Raw genomic sequence first — 23,047 nt, 5'->3', positions numbered from 1 at the left:
TCTTTGCACAGCACTTTTTCAGCTTTGGAATTCTATCCCCAAAATGGCAGCGACACTCACCTTCTTGGATAGCTTGGAAAGAAGGTTAGAAAGATTCCTGCAGGAGAACAAGGCTATCAGCAGCTATGAGCCATCATGGCAATGAATGAGCTACCTTCCACAGTAGAGACTGGATGCCTCTGAAAACCAGGTGGGAATAGTTGCTGCTGCACTCAAGTTCTGCGTCCAGGCTTCCCATTGAGGCATCTGGTTGTCCACCAAGTGAGAACAGGATGTTGGAGCAGATGGACCTTTGCCCTGATCCAGAGAGGCTCTTATTATGTTTGATTTTGGCATGTCGGGTTGCTATTAAAGATATTGGAGTGAGAAAAGGGAGGAAAAATGGGCAGGGGGAGGAGCTGCTATGCCTAACATTGGCTCCACCCACTGTGACTCTTGACTACAGCTACCATTCACTGATGTGACCTACATCACACCAGGTGCAACTGGGACCATCTGCCACTGACCCTTGGGAATCCTTTTGTTTTTTGGTGGGAGGAGGGAAGGAAGACCAGAGTGAAAATGCTTCAAATGAATCAAATGAAGACTATTAAACACATTCCTTCTTTCTCTTCCTCACATGCTCATTGAACCGCAAGGGCAAGGAAAGGGTTGTTTGAACAGCCTAGTATTCTTAGGATCAAATTGCATCCGAGGCTAGCAGAAATATTTATTTCTCCTGTGGCTGATCCATTATCATACAAGGGTGGACAGGTAGGGATTGTGGGGTGGGGTGGGGGGGTGAGGAGAGAGATTCCATTTTGTTGACACGAGGAACTAGCTAATTCACACTTCACAAACTGGCATGTAAATCAGAAACCACAAATACCCTTCGAAATTTGCAGTTCTGCGAAAGTTGCAGTTCTCCAGCCAATGTGTACAGAAATGCATTATGGTGGTGACGGTGGTGGGAATGCACCATAGAATGACACACTTTGGTGCAAACAATATGCAATATAATAAACAAAAGTGCATTATATTATGGGAAATGGCTTGCAGAAATGAGTACGTTAATTGAAACTGTGTATGAAACTGCCAGGAGAAATTTGCACGAGTGAACTTTCACGACAGGAATAGTGCTTTTAAAGAAAAAAGAACACCCCACAAATTGTTGTGGAAGTGTGGAGACCTGAATCTAAGATTGGGGGAAATGAAAGTTACTGAAATGGAAAGGTTTGCCAATGTCAGCAGTTGTCTGGTGGTCAGAGTTCAAGAGCCAGGTGGTGTTTTTGCCTAGCTTCAAGTTCACTCAACTCTTCACTGCTCCGGTGGACCGATTCACTTGGAGTCGTTTCCTTTCACCGTCCTGCTGCCAGGTACTTTAAAAAAAAAACACATGATCAGAAGGACTGGGCCATTCCCTCCTCTGTTGTGAGTGGAACCCACCTCCTGCTTCCTGCCTGCTATTTCCCGTCTGTAAACAGTTCTGGGAAGACAGGATCCAGAGCAGAGTTTGCATAAAAGGAGGAAAGGCAGACGAGCTTCAGTGCCGAGAAATGAAGTGGCTGGGGAGAACTTATCTGGAACTGAGTGCGATTATTTAACCGCCTCTGGGGAAAAGAAAGAAACCACAGCCAGAGAGATTTTTATTTTTTTATTTTACTTTCACTTTTGGAGCTAGCGATCGTCGAGCTGTGACTGCTTCGTTTGACGGGACTCGGAGATTCAGGGACAAGCCTGGCAAGTTTGGTCTCGCTTGGCTGAAGGCCCAGAGGGCAAAGGCAGTGGGAGCAGTGGGAACTTCAGAATGCAATGTGCTCGGTGCTGGGAATATGGAGTCCAGAAATCCTGGATCTATAGGAACCGAAGGGAGGTAAACACAAGACTGCAGTTAACTACAGGGTAATGACCTTCGTCTGCCTCGTGACTGGATGAAATTGGAAACCTCCAGGAACCCCTTTTTCAGCACCATGCATCTGGTAAGCAAACTTTGAAACTTTGTGCACCCTGTCCCTGGGTCATCCTTTCATGCTATAAGGGTGTAATAAAGAGATCTGCCTCCTTCCTCCTGACAAAATGAGGGCTTCAAGGAGAGTGGGTGTTGGGCCGGAGGATATTGCCAACTCACTTGTTCTCAGCTGACCAGTGTGTGGCTCAGTCTCCACTAGGAACGGTAGCAGGGAGAATACACCTGGCAGATGGCAAACATCGCCTTTTAGAAATTAAAGCTTTTGCTGGTTTACCTGGCTGGGAGCCATTGTGATGGGTCGGACTGGGAATTCAGGTCCCACTTGTTTGTTTCTAAGACTTCAGTATTCCAGTAACTGAAAGTGAAAGGTGGTTTTTCCTATGAGCAGTAACTGCTAGCTGGTGCTTATTCCACTAAGTCAAAAGGTACACTTGGCTTAGGATTTTAAACAATGGAATTGTTGGTAATTTGCAAATTTATTTGGGGATCATAAGATTATTGGGTCAAAAGGAGGGACGGGGAAATTTGTCCATTTCAGTTTCTCATCTTTGCGCTCATAAGTTCTGTTCTCCACATTTTCACATTGGTTTGTGATTTCATGAGCATTTCAATGCACATTTCTCTTGACAGAACACATCTCCATAGGCAATTTTGCCCAATGTATACCTTTTTTTGCAAAACCATTCCCTCTTATATAATGCATATTTGTATGCTATATTCTCCATGGGTTGCATTTTAACAGATTTATTTTTGCACACATTACTTGCCTGGAGAACTGCATGGAAAAGTGCGAATTTTGAAGGGCAGCTGTGATTCAGTTTGCGTATCATTTCAGAAAGTGAATTTTAGGTAGGTTTGCCTCTCAATGCAAACAAAATCTGATTTCTCCCCCATCCTTCGTAACAGCAATGATCCTGAACAACTAGGGCAGGCAAATCCCTGGACTTCAAATCCCATCACCCCTGATAACTAGCAGTGCTGGGTAGGGCTGATGGGAGATGGTATCCAATAACAACTCAAGGGTCACAAATCTCCCATGAAGGCTGTGCATATTTAAGTAAGGCCCACTCTGTAGCACTTTCTCCCAGGTAGATGGTTGCAGGATCTGAGCCTAACAGCCTTTGTTTACTGCCCTAGGAAACCTTTTCTTTAAGGTTGCGCAAAGAGAGGAATTATTGTTCGGCTTTCCTAGATCATGGCAAGATCTGTGTGTATCCCAAACCTTGCATGTTCCACTTCTGTCCTGAGTCCTCCAGCCTCCTGGCCCATCTGATCGAAGCCTGGGCTACCTTTGAAGTCACCTTTCATTTCAAAACTGGCGTTTGCCAATGGCATGGGAACTGATGCTATTTTTTAAGAAACCCACAAGTGCACATAATTATATGACAGGCCTCTTGGTTTTTTGACTTCTACTTTTAGTACAACCACAACACCGTCATTACTCAGGCACTGAGTACGATCTAGACATCCTCTCTCAGCGACCTTCTTTTTTGTGGTGGAAATAAATGTGGGACGATGGAGGGTGTGTGTGTCGGCTGCAAGCAGTTGCGTGGGTGCAGAAGTGTCACAGGCACCTATTGGCTAGTGCCTGTGATGTCTGGTGCGATGAGTGACAAATCTTCACCTTTCTGGTGAGTCGCTCTCTGTACTCAGAAAGCCGCATGATTACTATTTTTAAAAATAAAACCTCAAAAGGTGAACACTCACCTGTCAGGCCAGTCTGTATGTTACAGGAGTGCTCATCAAGCTACCTATCGCAGGGTACCCTGAACTTCCTTTGAGAGGCTGAGGATGACATAGTGGGGTGGGTGTGTTATCCCACTTTATCTCCTCAATAACCATTTGAGGTAGGTTCAATGGCAATATGGTGGCTACCTGAACTGTACCCAGTGAGCTACCTGTCTTCAAGGGGAACTCTGAAAGGTGTCCGCCTTGAGGAATGTTCACTAAGTCATTCTGTTCATTGCAAGGGCATCAAACATAAAGAGAGAAGGACGTTAATGTATGGTTACCAGATTTTTTTCAATGAATCCGGGGATACTTTTTTCTTTTTGAAGCTGAGTAGCAACAGGGAGTCAGTAGTGCTGGGTGGTGAGGCAAAAGATCCTGGGCCCAAGCACACATGCATATTGTATAAAGGTGCAAAGCCCTTCTTTTGCACCCTGTGAAACATAAATGCACAGAGGTTTTTTTAAAAAAACTGGGCAACAGTGCGCCACCCGCCTGTGACTCTTGAGCCTTCCCCAATCTCCTTCCCCCTTTGTTTTGACAGATCAGGGGAGGCTCGGGAGTCACGGGCAGGCGGGCGTTGCCCTGGAGGGGCCAGCCTGGTAGTACAGTTGGCTCTGGCTGGCTTCAGGAGCTGCTCGCTGCTTGCTGCCGTGGCGCAGGAAAAATGGTGGGCGCCATGGCAGTGAGCAGCTCCTGAAGCCAGCCAGAGCTGACTGTGCTACCAGGCTGGCTCCGGGCTGCTGAGGCTGCCGCTGCCACGTTTCCCGGGGACAGATATGCAAATCTGGGGACTGTCCCCAGGAACCAGGGATGTCTGGCAACCCTATGTTAATGGCAACAAATGCCTTCCAAACCTCCAGGAATTTCTCAGAATCTCCACCTTGGCTGATGCATGAGAACAAATGGGGCACTGCCCCGCCTTCAGCCTCCCATCCCAAAACACCATGATAGAAAGTCTTACTTGAGAGCAAGGGGGAGATCTGTTTTCAGACTGATTGTGGCACAGGCTCAGCAGCAAGCACAAAGCCCAGAAGTCAGGATTCCAAGGTTCAACCCGTGAAAATGTCCTGACAGTTGTCATGCCCATCCCACCAAGCTTTTAAAGTCGAGGCTGAATCTCTATTGGTAGGGCATTCCACAGGACTGAGCCAATGACATGAAAGGCTTGGTTTCTTGCTGCGGGCAGGTGAGCATCACCAACTCAGGGTGCAACCAACAATGGTCCTGCTGATTATCTCAGTGATCGAGCTCGGATATTAGGGTACCTCGGACCGAAGTCATTCAGGGCTTTGTAAATTAACCCAAGGACTATGAACCTGGCTTTGTTGTAGATGGGCAGTCAGAGAATCTACTATACAACCCACAAACTCCCTGCTCATGACCCCACTTCCCTCTACTCTTAAGTAAAAGACCCCACACACTGTCAAGTTTCCCAGTTTTTGACAGCAGAAGAAACAGAAAAAAAAAACTGATAGGAAGAAGTGGCCCTGAACATAACAACAAGTTCTCTTAACTACAAAGGTTATTTCCTGTCTGGCAAGGCATCGTTCACTTCTGCATCCCGTTGTGTAGCACGATTAATGTTTTGGAGAATGTTACACACGAAGGGGAAGAAATGTTCCTGAGTCATGTTGGGTCACAATGTGGGTTTGTGGTGTTTCACTTCCGCAGGGTCTGTTGGCATGACTTCTTGGATGACAGAGTCCCTTACAGCCAGTTCTATTTTTCTAGAAAAAGAGGTGCCAGAAGTAGCCACAAACACCTCCCTTGTTCTCTTACAATGGCAATGGCGCCTACCTGAGAGGTGCTGGAACTGAGTTCCAGTGAGTTCCTGCTGAAAAAGAGCCCTGCTTATAGCCCCCCACGGAGCTGTTTCCCATCATGCCATCTTGTTGGTCAAAATAATTGAAATACTGCTCCACCACATCTTCACCAGAAACTATGAAACTGGATTCTATTTGGAATTTGCTGAGTATTCCCTGGATTCCATTTGGAATTCATTTGTTTGCTGGCACACATAGGCCAAATATGAACCGAGCTCTCTACCTGAGGGGTAGGGGACATCAGGTCCAGGCCTCTGTATTAGGCCTTGGGGGCTGTCCCCAGGCCACACTGCTCACTGGCCCAGCTTAATAACTTGGATGGAGTATATCTTCACACCCTGCATCTTTCTTATCTGGATGGGAGATAAAATGTGGCCCTCAAGCCAAGAATGTTTCCCCTCTTCTACTCCAGATGATGCACAATACAAATCAAATGCAAATACCAAACTACATAAAATAATATCACCATGTATGTCTCTTTGTGTACACAAACATAATAGAACACTCACATGCAGAGCCGGATTTCAGTTTGATGAGACCCTAAGCTACTGAAGGTAATGGGGCCCTTCATATGTCCAGCTGGCCTTTGTCAATAACAAATTGTCGCTGTTTTTGTTGTTGAATGGACTTGCCGATTAGAAGGTCGGCGGTTCGAGTCCCCGCGATGGGGTGAGCTCCCATTGCTCGGTCCCAGCTCCTGCCAACCTAGCAGTTCGAAAGCATGTCAAAGTGCAAGTAGATAAATAGGTATTGCTCCGGCGGGAAGGTAAACGCCGTTTCCATGCGCTGCTCTGGTGCACCAGAAGCAGTTAGTCATGCTGGCCACATGACATGGAAGCTGTACGCTGGCTCCCTTGGCCAATAAAGCAAGATGAGCGCTGCAACCCCAGAGTCAGCCACGACTAGACCTAATGGTCAGGGCTCCCTTTACCTTTATATGCTATATGGTAATTTATGGACCCAGTAGGTATCTGTATATAGAAATGAGCAAACCAGTGATATTTTAGGGAGTAGGCTAGCTGGCGGGGCCCATTATTTACATCATAGGAACCTACACAAACACAAACACTGTTGCTGTATGTAGGGGTTTTTTAATTTGTTTTTTATCTTATATTTTGGAAATGTACATCCAGGGGTTTTTTTTCTTTGAATTTTTTGGAGGCCCCCAAGAGAGTCGGGCCCTAAGCCATAGCTTGTTTAGCTGATATGTAAATCCAGCACTGCCCACATGTGTAGAGGTGTGAAAATAAATCTCTTAAGCACTTCCAAAGTAGGGACTAAAGTTATAACCAAGATCAGCTTTAAGATACAAAACCCCCAAATATCCTTGATAGCTTGAAAAATGCAACATCCTCCACCATTCTGCTAATTTATTGTACAGTGGTACCTCAGGTTACATACGCTTCAGGTTACAGATGCTTCAGGTTACAGACTCCACTAACCCTGAAATAGTACCTTGGGTTAAGAACTTTGCTTTGGGATGCGAACAGAAATTGTGCTTCGGTGGCGCGGCGGCAGCAGGAGGCCCCATTAGCTAAAGTGGTGCTTTGGGTTAAGAACAGTTTCAGGTTAAGAACGGACCTCTGGAACGAATTAAGTACTTAACCTGAGGTACCATTGTATTTATATCCCACCTTTTTTCCTTCAAGGAGCTTGAGGTACCATACACTGGTTCTCCCTCTCCCCATTTCATCCTTGCAACAACCCTTTGAGAGTAGGTCAGGATGAGAGGCAACGACTGCCCCAGGTCTCTCAGCGATTCATCATCGTGACCGAGTGAGGATTTGAACCCTTGACTCCTAGGTCCTAGTCCAGAACTCTAACCACTACACCACACTGGGTAGACTAAAATAGCTGTGGGATCCAAGATAGCTGAGGGTTTCCTGTTGGAGCTGGTCTCTGACAAAGTCAGCAGCAGCAGAAGAAAGCATCCGTCCCCTTCTGTGAATGCAGTGCTGCTGACCCCTGGTCACCAGATTTCAGCAGAAAGATTTCAAAAGATTCCATCATGAGGCTGCAATGTTGTGAAACCAGAATTTCCCAGCTAATGTGATTCCATTAGTTCCAGGCTTCACTTGTAACCATGGTTCCCCCCCCCACCCACATTTGGTTAGCACATCACAGCGATTTCTCTGCCCTTCTTCTTATAAGAATATATACTTGGCTACATTTTTGTAGTTTCCCCCCCGCTCCCGTGCTTGCATTTCTCCCTCAGTGCCAGACCAGGAGAACCTGTGTAATCTTACAGATGTTGTTGGACTACAAGACCCATATTTACTGATTATCTGTGCTGGCTTGGGATGGTGGGAGTGGTAGGTTCTGCATCCCTGGGTCTGGTTATCTCTCGCTTGGACTACTGCAACGCGCTCTACGTGGGGCTACCTTTGAAGGTGACTCAGAAACTGCAACTAATCCAGAATGCGGCTGCTGGACTGACGACTCGGAGCGGCTGCCTGGACCATAAACACTGGTCCTAAAAGATCTACATTGGCTCCCAGTACATTTCCGAGCACAATTCAAAGTGTTGGTGCTGACCTTTAATGCCCTAAATGGCCTTGGCCCAGTATACCTGAAGGAGCACCTCCACTTCTATCATTCAGCCTGAACGCTGAGGTCCAGCTCTGAGGGCCTTCTGGCGGTTCCCTCACTGTGAGAAGCAGTGAAACTTGAATAAAGTATTGGGGGGCAGGTAAGCCCTGTCCCACATAACTGATCACAAGACATGGCACATGAACACCATTTGAAGGGGAATGCTCATCAATTTGGGGCAGGAGCACTCCCTCAAATATTTTATGGGGGGAGGGGAAGGGACCTCACCCCCTAGGAGTTGGCTTCTATGCCAAGTGACGTTACAGAGAACCACACAGAGGGCTTTCTTGGTAGTGGCACCCGCCCTGTGGAACTCCCTCCCATCAGAAGTCAAAGAGATCAACAAGTATACAACTTTCAGAAGACATCTGAAGACAGCCCTGTATTGGGAAGTTTTTAATGTTTGATCATAGACTGTTTCGTTATTTTATTTATATTCTGCTGGAAGCCACTCAGGCTGGCTCGCACAGCCTAGTCAGATGGGCAGGATATAAGTAAATAATAATAATAATAATAATAATAATAATAATAATAATAATAATACAGTCTGCAGCAGAATTCAATACAAATCTGCTCAACAATGCTGGTAACCCCACATGACTGAACCCAGACCCTGTGATCAATATGAAGCCCTTCTTTGGGTGGGCATTTTTAGTGATGGCTCCCTGCTGGTGAAATGCTCTCCCAGGGAGCCATGCCTAGAAAGGCTTCTCTCATTAACCGGGCTTCTGGCCTTGATATGATGGATGGGATTGCAGCCTTCTTTTTCTTTTCTTTTCTTCTTTTTAGCAGGGTGTGATCTGTAAGTCCTGCCTCTTGTCTGGATAGCTGTGTTTTTATTGCATGTTCTTAATTGGTTTTAATGTACCTCAGGTTAAGTACTTAATTCGTTCCGGAGGTCCGTTCTTAACCTGAAACTGTTCTTAACCTGAAGCACCACTTTAGCTAATGGGGCCTCCCGCTGCCACTGCACTGCCGGAGCACGATTTCTGTTCTCATCCTGAAGCAAAGTTCTTAACCCGAGGTACTATTTCTGGGTTAGCGGAGTCTGTAACCTGAAGCGTCTGTAACCTGAAGCGTCTGTAACCCGAGGTACCACTGTACGTTACTTTGGGCCATTCTGTGAGAAAAGTGACTAACAACAACAACAACAAAAACTCTTCCTATCATATCACTCCCTATTAAGTAGGTTTGGGATTACAGCCCTCCAATTTTATGTCAAGCATGGCGACCCTATGAGCCCCCAGATGTCGGACTACAACTCCCATCATCCTGGGTCATTGGGCATGCATGCCAGAGCTGATTAGAGTTTGAGTCCAACAGTGCTCAAGTTCTCTCCTGCTTCATACCTACCATTGAATTTATTTGCATGAGAAATCTTCACGCAGCTGACAACAATATAGGTTTGAACACCGTGACTTCTAATGAGCATTCCGAAAAACGCCTTTACAGGTCACGAAACAACTCCAGGTTTGTTTGCTCTGGGAATTTCCCTGTACATAGGTCGATTCTTTGTTTACTTCCTCCGCCCCACCCACTTTGATAGACAGGCACAGATTGCCACCTTGTGGATAAATAAAAGAAGTACAGTATGTTTTTGACCTGTTCCTTGCCTTGCCCCCCCCCCCCGAACATTTTAAAAACATTCTCTAGCAGCACAATTCTCAGCATGTTTACTCAGAAGTAAATGGCACTGTATTCATTGAGCTTTCTCCCAAACAAATGTGCACAGGAATGCATTTGATGTACAGATGGGAGAAAAAGTCAACTCAGTGCAGTTTTAAAAGCAAATTGCCTTAATTCACTTGTTCCGACACAATATGAGCCTCCTTTGAAATGTACACTGCTCCAAATTTTGCAGTGCAGCTCTCCAATATGGATGGATGCATAGAAAGGCACATGTTTATGTAAATAAGATGCAAAAATGCATTGGGTGATATCTTAAGTCCTGCTCAGAGTAGATCCACTGAGTTGCATCCATGGCCAGTCCTAAGAGTAGACCCATTGAAATTAATGACTAACATAGGTCTACTAAATTTGTCCCACATTCAGTGTGCATTTAATTCCAGCCACTTGTGTACAGAGCATTTTTGTCATCAACTAGGCTTTGAGGGCACCATCAGCAGAGGCAGTCTTAGAATAGCATGGCTGATGCAACCACACTGTACAACACAACAGGAGAGGCAGCCTTCCCCCTGAATTTTAGTGTCACACAGAAGGCCACCGAAATTTGAGAGCCCAAAGTCTGCCACTGCCATGATCAGGCCTACCCAGCCAGGCAGGTCTGAGCAACTGTCAAAGGACAGCAAGGCTCTGTGGCTGATGTGTGTGTGTGTGTGTGTGTGTGTGTGTGTTGGAGGGAAAGAGGTGAGAATCCAAGTCAGGCTTCAGAGAGGCACACTGAAGCACATCAGAACCAGGAGGAAGTTGTTCTTGCTTAGGTTGTGAGTGCAAAAGGAAATGCTTTATGGCACTTCCTGTTCCAGAGGCTGACATTCTCCTCAGGAAAGTCCCTGGCTACTACGCTAGTCAGTTTCTGGTCAGTGTTTGTTTTGCATGTCTTAATTCGTAAGTCTGTTCAGTACCGTTTCTGCATTAAGGACTGATTTAAAAAGAAATACATGAGCATGAAAATTCGTATTTCTGTAACTATTCAAATACAGTGGACACTCGGGTTGTGAATGTGATCCGTATAGGAAGCATGTTCGCAACCCTCAGCGTTCGCAAAGCCACTTCCGCGATAACGAGGAGGTGGGGTTGCGGGCTTCACGCCCCTTCCCATACCTAAGGGAATCCCCGGCCGCATCATACCCCCGGGCCGGGGCCTCGGCTATTTAGACCAGCTGCAGCCGAGGCTCCTCCTCTTTCCCTCGCTGCAGCTGACCCGGTTTTCCCGCCCATCCCACCCTATTTAGGCTAGGTTCTCTGACGTTGCTATGAACTCCGGTTGGTCGCCGTCAAGGGGCCTGGTAGGAATTTTCTGAAATGGCAGATTGGCACCAGCCATTTGGTTTTCGCCTACCTCGTAGCAAACCGTCACAACTCTTCGGTATTGGCGGTTAGGCATTGGTGGGGGTACAGTCCTATTGTTATGCAAATGAAGGGGGAAGGAGCGCCATCACCTTCCCCCAAGCAAGGGTAGTCCGGTAAAGGATTCCGGGGGGGCGTGGCCTTGTCCTAAGCCTAAGGAGGTGTGGGCCCACGGCACACCCCCACGCGGTGACACCGGGGGAAGGTCCTAGTTGATGTGCCTCAGAAGGACTCCTCCCACTGGTGATTAACCCTTCCGGCCTCTAGCCGGTTAGTAGTTAGGACCAATGCCTAAGCCAATACCGCTCAATTCCTGTAATCAATAGTGGCCTAATTTGACCCATTAACCTGAATTCTTGTGTCCTGTGTCTTTATTTCCTCGGGGGGAGGTGGGAACTCACCACCCAACCCGCAGCGCCGCGTGTGCACACATGCAGGTTGCTATTGGCGCTTCTATGCATGCACAAGCGCCAAAACCCGGAAGTACCCAGTTCCTGTAATTCTGGGTTTGGCGCAGTGCGCAACCCGAAATCACGCAGCCCAAAGTGTCTGTAACCCGAGGTATGACTGTACATATTTAACAACCAATCCAAACCTAAGATCTATTGGGATTAGAGAGTTTGGATGCAGTGGATGCTGGGCTTTCCCAGTTCAGCTGAGGCTACTCCACAGTAAGCTCTCATCCAGACTTCTGTTTGTCTCGCCACTGCCCACCCCCACCCTACTTGATCTTTAAACCTGAATTGGAGCAAATGTAAGCACTTGTCTGGCTTCGGCAAGGAGGCATGAGGGCTCTGACAGGGCCCTAGAGCCAACCCTTCTCCTTCCCAAGCTGGGCAAGCACTTAACGGGCTTTGGGAATGAGGTAGGAGGGCTCTAGGAAACTTGCTTTCGAAAGCCTGGCTTAAGCCAGTACTGCAAAGGCTGGGGAGTGAGCGCCAAATGCCTCCACGCAAGATGGCATATTACCAAGGTTCACCCCGTAGAAACAAGCATGTTGTACAAAGGTAAAATTCACACTGATCAAACTTGCCACTAGCATGGAAGGCTACCTAGAATGTAGCTCTCAGGCTCAATGAAGCAGCAACCTGACAGGAGGTTCATATCTTCTTGCTTCACAACTCCAAAAATCTGGGGGAGAAAGTCGTAAGTTCAAGAGCATCCCTGTTTCCTGCCCAAACATTTCAGGCTGCTGTTTCATATCCTTCTTTGCTTTTCCTGGGGTGGGCTGGGGAAAACGATAGGATTAATCCAAGAATGCATTGAGCTGGGCACAGTGAGACTAAAGTCTCCTTTCTCTCTCCCTGAAAGAGCTTCTGCATCTTCCTCGCAACACAGCTGCTTCTCTACCAGGAAGTCTCCTCCTGTACTGATTCAGAGTACAATAACCGTGGCGAATGCTGCCCCAGGTGTAATCCAGGTAAGAAGGCATGGCACCCTTGTTCTTCTCCCTGTAAACAGGGCTGGCCAGCCATTGGCCTTGTAGAGGCAGTTGCCTCAGGCGGCAGGCTGGGGACAACCGGGCAGGGTGTCAGATCAAGAAAGAAGAGGGGCATCTTCACACAACTTTGCTGTTTCTCCTTCAGCTACAGATAGGAACTGCGACCACCTACTCTTCTCTGAGAGCTAGAGTGGTGTAGTGGTTAAGAGCGGTAGACTCGTAATCTGGTGAACCGGGTTTGTGTCTCCGCTCCTCCACATGCAGCTGCTGGGTGACCTTGGGCTAGTCACACTTCTCTGAAGTCTCTCAGCTTCACTCACCTCACAGAGTGCTTGTTGTGGGGGAGGAAGGGAAAGGAGATTGTTAGCTGCTTTGAGACTTCTTTGGGTAGTGATAAAGTGGGATATCAAATCCAAACTCTTCTTCTGGTCCCCTTTCTTCTCCCCAGTAGTCTCCAGCATGCTGGGGCTTCCCCAGGCTGCCCCGTCACCTCAGGCAGCAGTGGAGAAGGGGGTGGGGGTGGGGCACACGGGTCCTAACCACTGCCCCACTGCCCCCTTCATTCACCGGCTTGGCCACACTAGTTCCCGGCATTGTCCCCACCTAGACCTCGTTGAGGAGCCTGTTTAACAAATTAGGATTCAGAGGAGGGGCACCATTTTCCCATTTGTCCACAGGATACAGAGTCGAGAGAGACTGCACATCTGATTCCAGTACAACATGTGTTCCTTGTGGTTGGAGGACCTACACGAACCAGTCAAACGGGCTGAAAAAGTGCTTTACATGTCAAGAATGTGAATCAGGTAAAAATTCTTCTTGTTGTTTGTTACCCAAATGACTTAGAATACATTTCAAAACATGAATATGAATGCATTATACACAGGCAGCACACTGGTAAGAAAACAACACCATATCAGTCTGTCTAAAGACCTGGGGGAAAGAAAAGGTTAGGTTTTTAGCTGGCGCTGAAAAAATGCCAGCAAAGGCTCTCGGCAGACTTCACTAAGAAGGGCATTCTGCAGGCGGGGAGCCACAACTGAAAAGTCCCTCTCCCTTGTCACCACCCTTTGAGCCACCAGCTAAGCCCTCCTCAGAGTATATGTATAAAATTTAATGAACCTCAGTTATGTCCATTACCTGCAATGACTCTACTCTGAGTGGGATTGGCACTGGTTGCAACCCTCAAAGCCTTGCTCTTTTTAAAAAATGCTTTATTAGTTTTAAAAACAAAACAAAAACAAAGCAATACACAATGATCAGTGAAAAGTGATTCAAAATTAACACTCCTGTGTACACAAAAAAGAAAAGATTGAGTTCATCCATCACTATTTCTAACATGACTTCCGATACCCCCATTGTGATTCCTTAGTGTCATTACAGCTGTGCACTTAATTTTATCTCCCCTAAATTATTCTGTTATGTTAATTCTGTAGTGATCTCTTAATTCATGCAGAAATCAATCCAGGCCTGCCAAAGAATTTATGTTATTACAATGTTCTTTTAAGTATCCTCTGTAAATATTCCACTCTTTGTTAAATATTTGAACTGTATGGTCTCAGAGTCTCACTGTTAATCTTGCTAGCTCTTGCATATTCTAACATTTTATTTTGCCAATCTAATTTTGAGAGTGTAGAATCTCCTTTCCATACCTTAGCAATTAAAATTCTTGCTGCTGTTACTGCATACATAAATATTTTCCTTACCCTTTTTGGAAATTCATTTGCTCATTATGCCTAGCAGGAAGACTTCAGGCTTTTTTTGGAAAGGAACATGTAAACATTTTTTTAAAGTTCATTATATTGTTTCCCCAAATTCCCTGATTCTTTTGCAATTCCACCACACTTGGATCATGGTGCCTTCCGCCTTCCTGCATCTCCAACAGATGTTTGATCTAGATTTGTACACTTGGGTCAAGGCCTTGCTCTTAGTGGATGTAAGATGAATCTTTTCGCAGAATGTCTTTGCTGCTCCCCACCTCCATGGTTTAGGGTCTTTGGCCACAAGGTTATGTGAGTGGCAGAAGTGGCCTGAGACTGTTTTCATTTCCCACAATGCCCTTGTTCAAGGCTATGTCAGGGTTATAGTGATATATTAAAATGGCTGGCTGCCACCACCAGGCAGGGCCCCTGGGGACATGTGTCATCACTAGAAGGTACTCGAGGAGAGCTCTTGAATCTAGGGACCTGTCCAAGGTGCTGATCAAAAAGACTAGGATCCTTTAATTAAGTGTGTTCATATTTCAATGTCTTGTCTTACTGGTTATTTAAATTATGCATATATAATTGGTCAGTGTTGCTGAACTGGTCAGACATTTATTGATTTATTGTAAGACTAGTGTCTGGCCTTAGCTGGCTACTTAACTGTCCTTGTCAGCATCACAAAAGAATGAGCTAGGTTTAAGAGCTAGCTGATGGCGCCCTCCAGGCTAATGTCTAGCTGCTAGGTAGGAGAAGAATAGCCAGGTGTTTGTGTACTGAGCTGCAAGCAGAATGGAGGGTGGGGACACAGAGACATTCCTGATCTGTGCTGAATCCAAAGCTGTGGCTAATGGAGAAGCAATATCTGTAGGGGTTAATGCTGTGATCCATCTCATGCTCAGGTTGTGTATATGTGTAGATAAAACCATATATCCTAAAGACACCACAGTCTCCACTGACCTTCCTGCCAAGGAAACAGAAGCAGAGAAAGCATCTAGAACTCATGGATTCTGCCACCACTTGGAGATTGGGGTGGCATGTAAAAATAATAACAGTCATAGCAGTGGCCCCCACAAACCCTCATATCTGTGATTGTTCCTGGCAGGAGCCCATCTAAGAGTTAAAGAAGAATGCACGTATACGAAGAACACAGTCTGCTCTTGCAAGCCTGGCTATTATTGCACTCAGTTCATCAACCAAGATTGCGAACAGTGCTCAAAGCACACCATTTCTCCACCTGGTTTTAAGGTGACACAGCCAGGTAAGTCTCAGTAGAGATTTGGTGCAATCACTCTTCTGCCAAATTTAAAAAATAATTTATTTATAGATCCCATGTTCAGAAGAAAAATAATTATCACAGTGAGCATAAACTCAACCGTAAAACCATCCGACTTAAGATGTGCTTCATACAGGGGGGTAGGGAACCTGAGAGCCAGAAGCCAAATGCGCGGCCCTCTAAGCCACTCTAATTGGACCTTGGGACTATCCCCAGGCTGCACCCCTTTGCACATGACCGTTTTGCCTGGCTAGAATATGTCCTTGGACTCTGACCAGGCCTCTTGCCACTCTGAATGGAGGATGGTCTATGTGTAGAAACTAGTCTGCTGTATAAATTTGCATCCATTTTCCCACCCACCTTTGCTTCTGGCTTCACCAGCCACTGACATGTGTCCCTTGGAAGGCTGCCCAGAAGGGAATGTTGTCTTCAGGCTGCAAAAGGCTTCCCACCCTCGGCTTAATACATCAACACAGTTGGATCATCACTGGTATAATAGGATGTTGAATGAGATGGGCATTTGGCTCTTCTTATGGTTCTTATGTGAATAGATTATTGACTCTAAAAGCAACAAGGGACTACAGTGGTACCTCGGGTTACATACATTTCAGGTTACAGACTCCACTTACCCAGAAATATTACCTTGGGTTAAGAACATTGCTTTAGGATGAGAACAGAAATCGTGCTCCGGCGGCGTGGCAGCAAGAAGCCCCATTAGCTAAAGTGGTGCTTCAGATTAAGAACAGTTTCAGGTTAAGAATGGACCTCCGGAATGAATTCAGTACTTAACCTGAGGTACCATTGTACAATAAGACATAAGGATACAAGATGAGGCCTGTTGGACCAGGCCAAAGGCCTCTTCTGGTTCAGCATCCTGATCTCACAGCAACTAAACAGATGCCCCAACACACAAGCAGGGCATAAGCATGGAAGGTGCAAAGGGCTCTATCTTTTGTAGCAGCATATAAAATATTCTGCTCATTTCGTTCTTTTTCAGGCACAGAAACCAATGACACCCAGTTCGTACCCTGTCCTCCTGGGACCTATTCAGAGACCGAGATGTCCACCTCCTGTGAACCTTGGACTAAGTAGGTGCCACTAAAGACTCTCTCACAGCTGCATTTCCAGTTTGTGGCTGTGTGGTGCCACATAGTCTTAATTCTACATACACCTCTTTCCATTCAGTGCTGTTTCCTTCCCATTACTGCTAGGAAGTTAAAGAAGTAAGCATGAAGATGACATACTTAGTGAGCTGTTATCTTGGTTTGTACAAAGCTTAGAGGTTAGATTATATACAGGTCCAGAAAAACTGCAAGACAAATAGGTCCACATTTGGCAGACGAATGTGTAAGAGTTTGGATTTGGATTTGCTATCCCGCTTTATCACTACCTGAAGGAGTCTCAAAGCGGCTAACATTCTCCTTTCCCTTCCTCCCCCACAACAAACACTTTGTGAGGTGAGTGGGGCTGAGAGACTTCAGAGAAGTGTGACTGGCCCAAGGTCACCCTTCATGTGGAGGAGCGGAGACGCGAACCCGGTTCACCAGATTACGAGTCTACCACTCTTAACCACTACACCACACTGACTCTTGTTTATTTGCCATTTTTCATAATTCCTGAATGTTGCAATACAGCTGTCGGCTGAAATAACGTATCAATTGTTTTCTCTTAAAAGACATATTTAAAGATAAAAGTACATTGAGAATGGGGGAAGAAATTCAATTTTGTTTGCTTTTTGAAACAAAGCTACCAATTTTCTGCTTCTCAAATCAATACTTAATTCAGAAAACAATTATCCTTCAAAATTCCCAGTACCACGAATGTTGCAATGAAATTCTACAACCAATGTTTACTACAAAAAAAAAATGTATATATTACGGGTAACTTTGCATAAAAATGCACACATTGGTGAAAATAATGTACACAAATGCATTACATTAGGGAGCATGCTTTTCAACAATCTGTGCATTAGTCAAAACAGCATAGAAAAATGTGTATATCAGGAGAAATTTGCACTAAAATGACTATGTAATTTTCTTTTTTTTATATAATAATTTTTATTAGTTTTCCAATTTTAAAACAAAACAACCACAACAACATAAAAACATCGACAAATACAAACAAACACACAAATATAAGTTCTTAACCTCATTTTCATAAGCCTCCTTTCTCGGACTATGTAATTTTCATGAGGATTTTTTTTTTAAAATTGCAGTTTGATGCAACCCCCCCCCCCCCATATACACACACACATGATTTAAGATAAGAAAAATGAGAAACTGAGGGAAACTGAAATTGACTGATTCGCTAATTCCTTGCAAATTAGAAGGGGGAGGGAGGAAGCAAACAAGCAAGATTGTCAGCTAACATTAACAATAACTATATCTTACTGAACCTTATTTAAATGTGTAAGTTAATAAAGACAGCCTGGGTATTCCCAAATAAGTATCTAAGTGAAATTGACAATTATAATCTGCACAAACACAGAAAGGCCAGAGAAATCTATCACCGAGTAGTAGATTGTCCATTCAGCTCGTTTCAGCCACAAGCAGTTGCAGGGTCCATTTTTACTGCCCTTCTGTTAGTCTCCACAAATATCAAGCCTTCTTCTGAACATTCACCCCTGATTTAACCCTTTCTGTTCAATTTTCAGTTGCAGTAAGGCAGGCATGATAGAAGAACGAGCAGGCACAGCAGTTTCCAATGCAGTTTGCGCATGTGTCGGCCAGAAACAGGTGCCTGTGCCAGTATTTGTAGCTACTACTGGCAGTCTTGTTCTGCTGGTTCTTGCCTTAATATGTGGCTTCATAATATGGCAATGGAGGAAGCGCATCAAAAAACGTAAGTGTGCAACAAGTGCATGTGTAGTTAAGCAAAAACAAATTCAGAACCTGCATTCCTGTGTCTTGCAAGTGGAGCTCTACTTTGAGCAGTCAAAAATCTCCCCCAACCCCAGTTCATTTGGTCTGCTTGCCTTTTGCTTGATTGGAGAGGACAAAGAAATTATACTTGGCTTTTAAGCTAGAGACGAGGGACATCAGGCCTGGGGGAGTCCAATGTGGCCCTCCAAGCCTCTCTAAGTGGCCCTCAGAGCTCTCTCCAGGCCACACCCATCATTGGCACTGCTCTGCATTTTCTGGAACATGTCCATGACATCTGAAGATGCTTTTTGTATGCCTGGATGGAGGATACAGGGGGAGGGAGTGCAGAAACTGCCAGGTGTACAGAGGTAAATTTTACATTCATTCCTCAGCCCATTTATCTATCTGGTTCCATCCACTACTGCCATGTGACTCTCGGAAAATTGTCTGGAAGGGAATTCGGCCCTTGATCTGAAAAAAGGGTTTACCAAGCCCTGTCCAAAGTGAAATACTGTACTTTTGATGGACAGATGTCATTCAACTTCTCTCTAGCTTGCTTGATCAGTGATGTCTCCTTAACGCATGCAAGTTGGTTCTTTTATGGCACACCTGTGATGTGCAGAGGATAAGGAACCACTGAGGCTCTTATTAACCTCAGTGGATTAGTATGGGTTGTATCTAACTAAATTAGAGTAAACCCACTGAAGTTAGTGGACCTAAGTTTGTCGTATCCATTAATTTCTATGGGTCTTCTCTGAGTAGAACTTAGTTGGCTGCAACCTCAAGCCAACAGGTTCAAATGAGGAGAAAGGGGTTTTTGGTTTTGCCTTTATTTAGCTAAACATTGAGGGCCTGTTTGCCTAGTCAGTGCTGCTCCTTCTATTCTCAGATGGAGGCATTTTAGAAAATCTCATCTAGAAATGTCTTCTACTGGGTTTTTGAATAAAAAAAAGCTCTTCTCTTCTTCTTCACAGGTGCTGCCAGAGTACAGGTGAGTATTCTTTTACATAAGCCTTTTACAACTCCTTTTCTTCTGCCCATATTCCTTTCAAAATGCAATTTCAGCATATATCAAGGGTTGCTATTGCACTATCTCTTTCTCCGTCTTGCAGTGTTGCCCCTCTAAGCTTCCTGTCCTGCTCTCTTAAAGACTTCCACTAACCCCCACCCACCAGGGGTGCCGACTCTATGGAGCTGAGCTGCCTTTGCTCCCCCCTCAATACTGTTGGTGGAGGGCTGGGCCCCCTCAACGTTGAGAGGGCAGGGGAGGCCGCGTGTGAAACCAAGAGTGGAACAGCTTCAGTTGCTGGCTCCTTCTGAGCGCACGAGAGAAGGAGCCCCTGGCTATAGATGCTGATGAAGATGCAAAGTTACATGTGTGGCATCTCTGCTACCCACTGCCCACTTTTCCTGCAACTTCTTCCTGGATTATCTGCCACAGGGATGGGGAAACTCAGGCTTTAATTTGTTGTATTTTATCTTGTTAAATTGCCTTCTGGTGTTTTCTTTTGCATAAAGTGACTGATACATGTAACAAATGGATAAAGTACTGATGAGAATCAGTAAGTTGTGGGGCAACCTCTCCTGAAAGTGTCAGAGAAATTCCACGCCTCCCCAAGGAAGTAGCAGGAAAACCATCCCTGTTTTCGTTTTCTCCTCTTTTCAATAGCGGGGGAAGAATAGTCTCCAGAAACCAGGAATGTTGGTGTCTACACCAGGGATGATGAAGCTGCTGCTCTCCAGATGTTGCTGAATCCAGCTCCCAGTCAGTCCCAACTAGCATGGTCAATGATCAGGAGTTATGGGAAGTGTAGTCATGCAACATCTAGGGGGGCACCAGATTCTCTCCCCACCTGGGTCTACATCCATGCAGGAAAACTTGGGAACTGTGGGTAATATCGAACCAAGTTCTACTCAGGGTAGACACACCAAAGTTAAGGACCCCAAGTTAGTCATGACCATTAATTTCAATGGATCCCCACAGATGAGAGGACTAACATTGCATACAACCCTGTACATTTGTGAGAGACACTGGAGATCTTTAATGGGCAGTTCTCTGCACCTCCCAACAAACTGCCCAGATCCTTTGTGGGAAAACTAGGACAGTTACATTGGTATAAAATTGATTTCAACATAGCGTAAAAAATATCCATTGTTTATTCAGTAAAGCACCTTACCCCAGGGACGCGGGTGGCGCTGTGGGTTAAACCACAGAGCCTAGGACTTGCCGATCAGAAGGTTGGTGGTTCGAATCCCTGCGAGGGGGTGAGCTCCCGTTGCTCGGTCCCTGCTCCTACCAACCTAGCAGTTTGAAAGCACATCAAAGTGCAAGTAGATAAATAGGTACCGCTCCGGTGGGAAGGTAAACGGCGTTTCCGTGTGCTGCTCTGGTTCGCCAGAAGCGGCTTAGTCATGCTGGCCACATGACCCGGAAGCTGTACACCAGCTCCCTCGGCCAATAAAGCGAGATGAGCGCCACAACTCCAGTGTCGGCCATGACTGGACCTAATGGTCAGGGGTCCCTTTACCTTTACCTTTTTACCTTACCCCTTGGTGGTGCTGTTGTGATCAGAAGTGGAATCAGAGTGGGGGCTGGAGGAAAGTCACATTTCTACTTATCCAGCATTGCCTGAATCCATCAATATATTGTATTGATTTGAAAACAAATCTGCCTTGTTCTAGGAGGAACAACAAAATGGAAATTATCACCCTGTTCAAGAGAATGACTATATGGTGGCACCTATGCAGGAAACGGGTCAACACCCTGGAGAACCAGCATTCACAATGGCATGAGTGACCAGAGTTTTTGGTTCGAAAAGCCTTGGTGCCCCTTGCAAGCAACGGCCGTGGACATATGCACTGGATGAACTTTTAGAGAGGGGAAACACATTAGTAAATGCAATATAAAACAGGAGGTGGCTATTTTCCCCTCTGCGCTTCTCATCTTCCATCTTGAAGAAGCAAGTTTCAGTGATGAAAGTGGGAGATGTGGAAATTTTCACTGAAGGGCAGATCAAGGCTGAAGAGAGAACATATCTAGGGGAAAAGGAAAAGACCATCAAACTACGAAATTCATACCAGAAGATATAGTGATGGCCACCAACTTGGATGACTTTAAAAGACAAATTCATGAAGGAAATGGATTTGTATGGACACTATTCAGGTCCTGCTTGTAGCTATCTGGTTGGCCATTGTGAGAACAGTAGGCAGGGCATATTGGCCTTTGGTCTGATCCCCAGCAGGGCTCTTTTGGTATTCTGAAAGAAGGTAGAGTGTTTCTGACACAGGAGGTTCACTACATCAATAAAAACAATGCATTTCCCAGGGTCTGAAACCAAGCTGGAATTAGGGGTGGATTTTGCTCTGTCCCTTTGCTCCTCCACCAGTCAGGCCTTCACAGAGATTGGTGCTTTCTTTATAGGGAGTTCTGACACTAATATCAGATGGTGCAGGGAATGGTTGGGCGATGCCTTGTGCCTGGAAACTCTCCCAGGAAATGATATAAGCTTCACTCAATATTTCTCAGATGGTGGAGGCAGGGAAACCCAAATTTACTTCCACCTGCTCTTTAGATGGGGATGAAATCATACTCTAGGAGCATGAAAAACCTGTGTGTGTGTGTGTGTGTGTGTGTGTCTGTGTGTAACATTACTCCATACTGAATGCAATGAGTTCTGCTTTGCAAGAGTGTTGTCAGAGGCAGTATCCAGGGTCCAATCCCAGCTCACAGACTTGGGCTAAACCCTAACAGATCATGGACAAAATGGAGAGCAACCATCAAAGCACTGAGTGACTAGCCAATGTCCAAGTAACCAGGCAGCAGGAAAGAGCAGGCTGCACCCATAATCAGAGGCAGTATGATACTGAATACCAGCTGCTGGGAATCACAAGTGAGAAGAGCCCTGCTGCATTCAGGTCCTGCTTGTGGGCTTCTCATTGAGGCATCTGGTAGGCCACTGAGAAGAGGATGCTGGACCAGACAGGCCTTTGACCTGATCTAACAGGGCATCTCCTTAGGTTCTCCAGGCCAGCAGTATAGGAGCTTTGCCTTTCCAAGTCTGTGGTGCCTTAGGGTGTGACAGAGACATGTGTGGCCTACCAGATGGGATCTGAAGCTGGATCAACATTGGGAAAGGGAGAGCACTGCAACATCCTGGGCTACTGGCGAGGCTTGGCTGGAGTCCAGGTTAGGTCACAGACAGCAAGGCCAAGAGGCATCTGAGAGCATTGCAGGATTCATAGTGCAGGTAGATATCAAGATAACCACAGACCAGGAATTGGGAAACCTTTTCAGCCCAAGAGTCACATGCCTCTTAAGTGGGAGGTGGGGAACTTTTTACAGCCCAAGGGCCACATTCCCTTCCAGGCAACCTTCTGGGGGCCACATACCAGTTGTGGACGGGGCCAGAGGCAGCAGTGGAAGGGTGGGCAACAAAAATCACATTTGCCTTCATTCAGCAGGCTAGTTTCTATGCATGACCCGTCTCTATCTTCATGCAAGCCGGCAAGACCCATTATCTGAATTTCAGAGCTTAGAGGTCTAGACAGAGAGGCTTAGAATACTACAGCAGCTGGACATTCCAACATTGGCCTTCTTAGGATGAATTGGACCATGGAGACCAGAAGGGACTGATTTCATTCAACGTTTCAA

At 45.8% G+C, this 23,047-nt stretch overlaps 1 protein-coding gene and 1 long non-coding RNA gene across 3 annotated transcripts; one reads left to right on the top strand and one right to left on the bottom strand.

The window, feature by feature from the left end:
• Nucleotides 1-1,366: 1,366 nt before the first annotated feature.
• On the bottom strand, nt 1,367-5,163 carry LOC307222235. Its single transcript, XR_013841658.1, has 2 exons — nt 4,641-5,163; nt 1,367-1,833 (listed from the first exon to the last, which is right to left on the bottom strand). It is a non-coding gene; the product is annotated as an uncharacterized lncRNA (long non-coding RNA).
• TNFRSF14 (TNF receptor superfamily member 14) lies at nt 1,811-21,718 on the top strand. 2 transcript variants are annotated; one of them, XM_079987259.1, is made up of 8 exons: nt 1,811-1,958; nt 12,433-12,541; nt 13,240-13,365; nt 15,365-15,520; nt 16,533-16,623; nt 18,189-18,376; nt 19,371-19,387; nt 21,079-21,718. In XM_079987259.1, the coding sequence occupies exons 1-8, from the start codon at nt 1,911-1,913 to the stop codon at nt 21,187-21,189; spliced, it is 846 nt and encodes a 281-aa protein (XP_079843385.1). In that variant the 5' UTR covers nt 1,811-1,910; the 3' UTR covers nt 21,190-21,718. The 2 variants fall into 2 exon arrangements, with proteins under 2 accessions (XP_079843385.1, XP_079843386.1); XM_079987260.1 differs by lacking the exon at nt 13,240-13,365.
• Nucleotides 21,719-23,047: the final 1,329 nt, after the last annotated feature.

Source organism: Podarcis cretensis (genome assembly GCF_951804945.1).
Source record: "Podarcis cretensis genome assembly, chromosome: 8".
Classification (NCBI taxonomy): domain Eukaryota; kingdom Metazoa; phylum Chordata; class Lepidosauria; order Squamata; family Lacertidae; genus Podarcis; species Podarcis cretensis.
This window is presented reverse-complemented; position numbering and strand designations above follow the sequence as displayed.

Bases quoted from the DNA above. Each gene is read 5' to 3' on its own strand.
- TNFRSF14 (XM_079987259.1), top strand. From the start codon at position 1,911: ATGAAATTGGAAACCTCCAGGAACCCCTTTTTCAGCACCATGCATCTG. The intron at 13,366-15,364 runs GTAAAAATTCTT...TGTTCCTGGCAG, and splicing joins ATGTCAAGAATGTGAATCAG to GAGCCCATCTAAGAGTTAAA. The intron at 16,624-18,188 runs GTAGGTGCCACT...TTCAATTTTCAG, and splicing joins TCCTGTGAACCTTGGACTAA to TTGCAGTAAGGCAGGCATGA.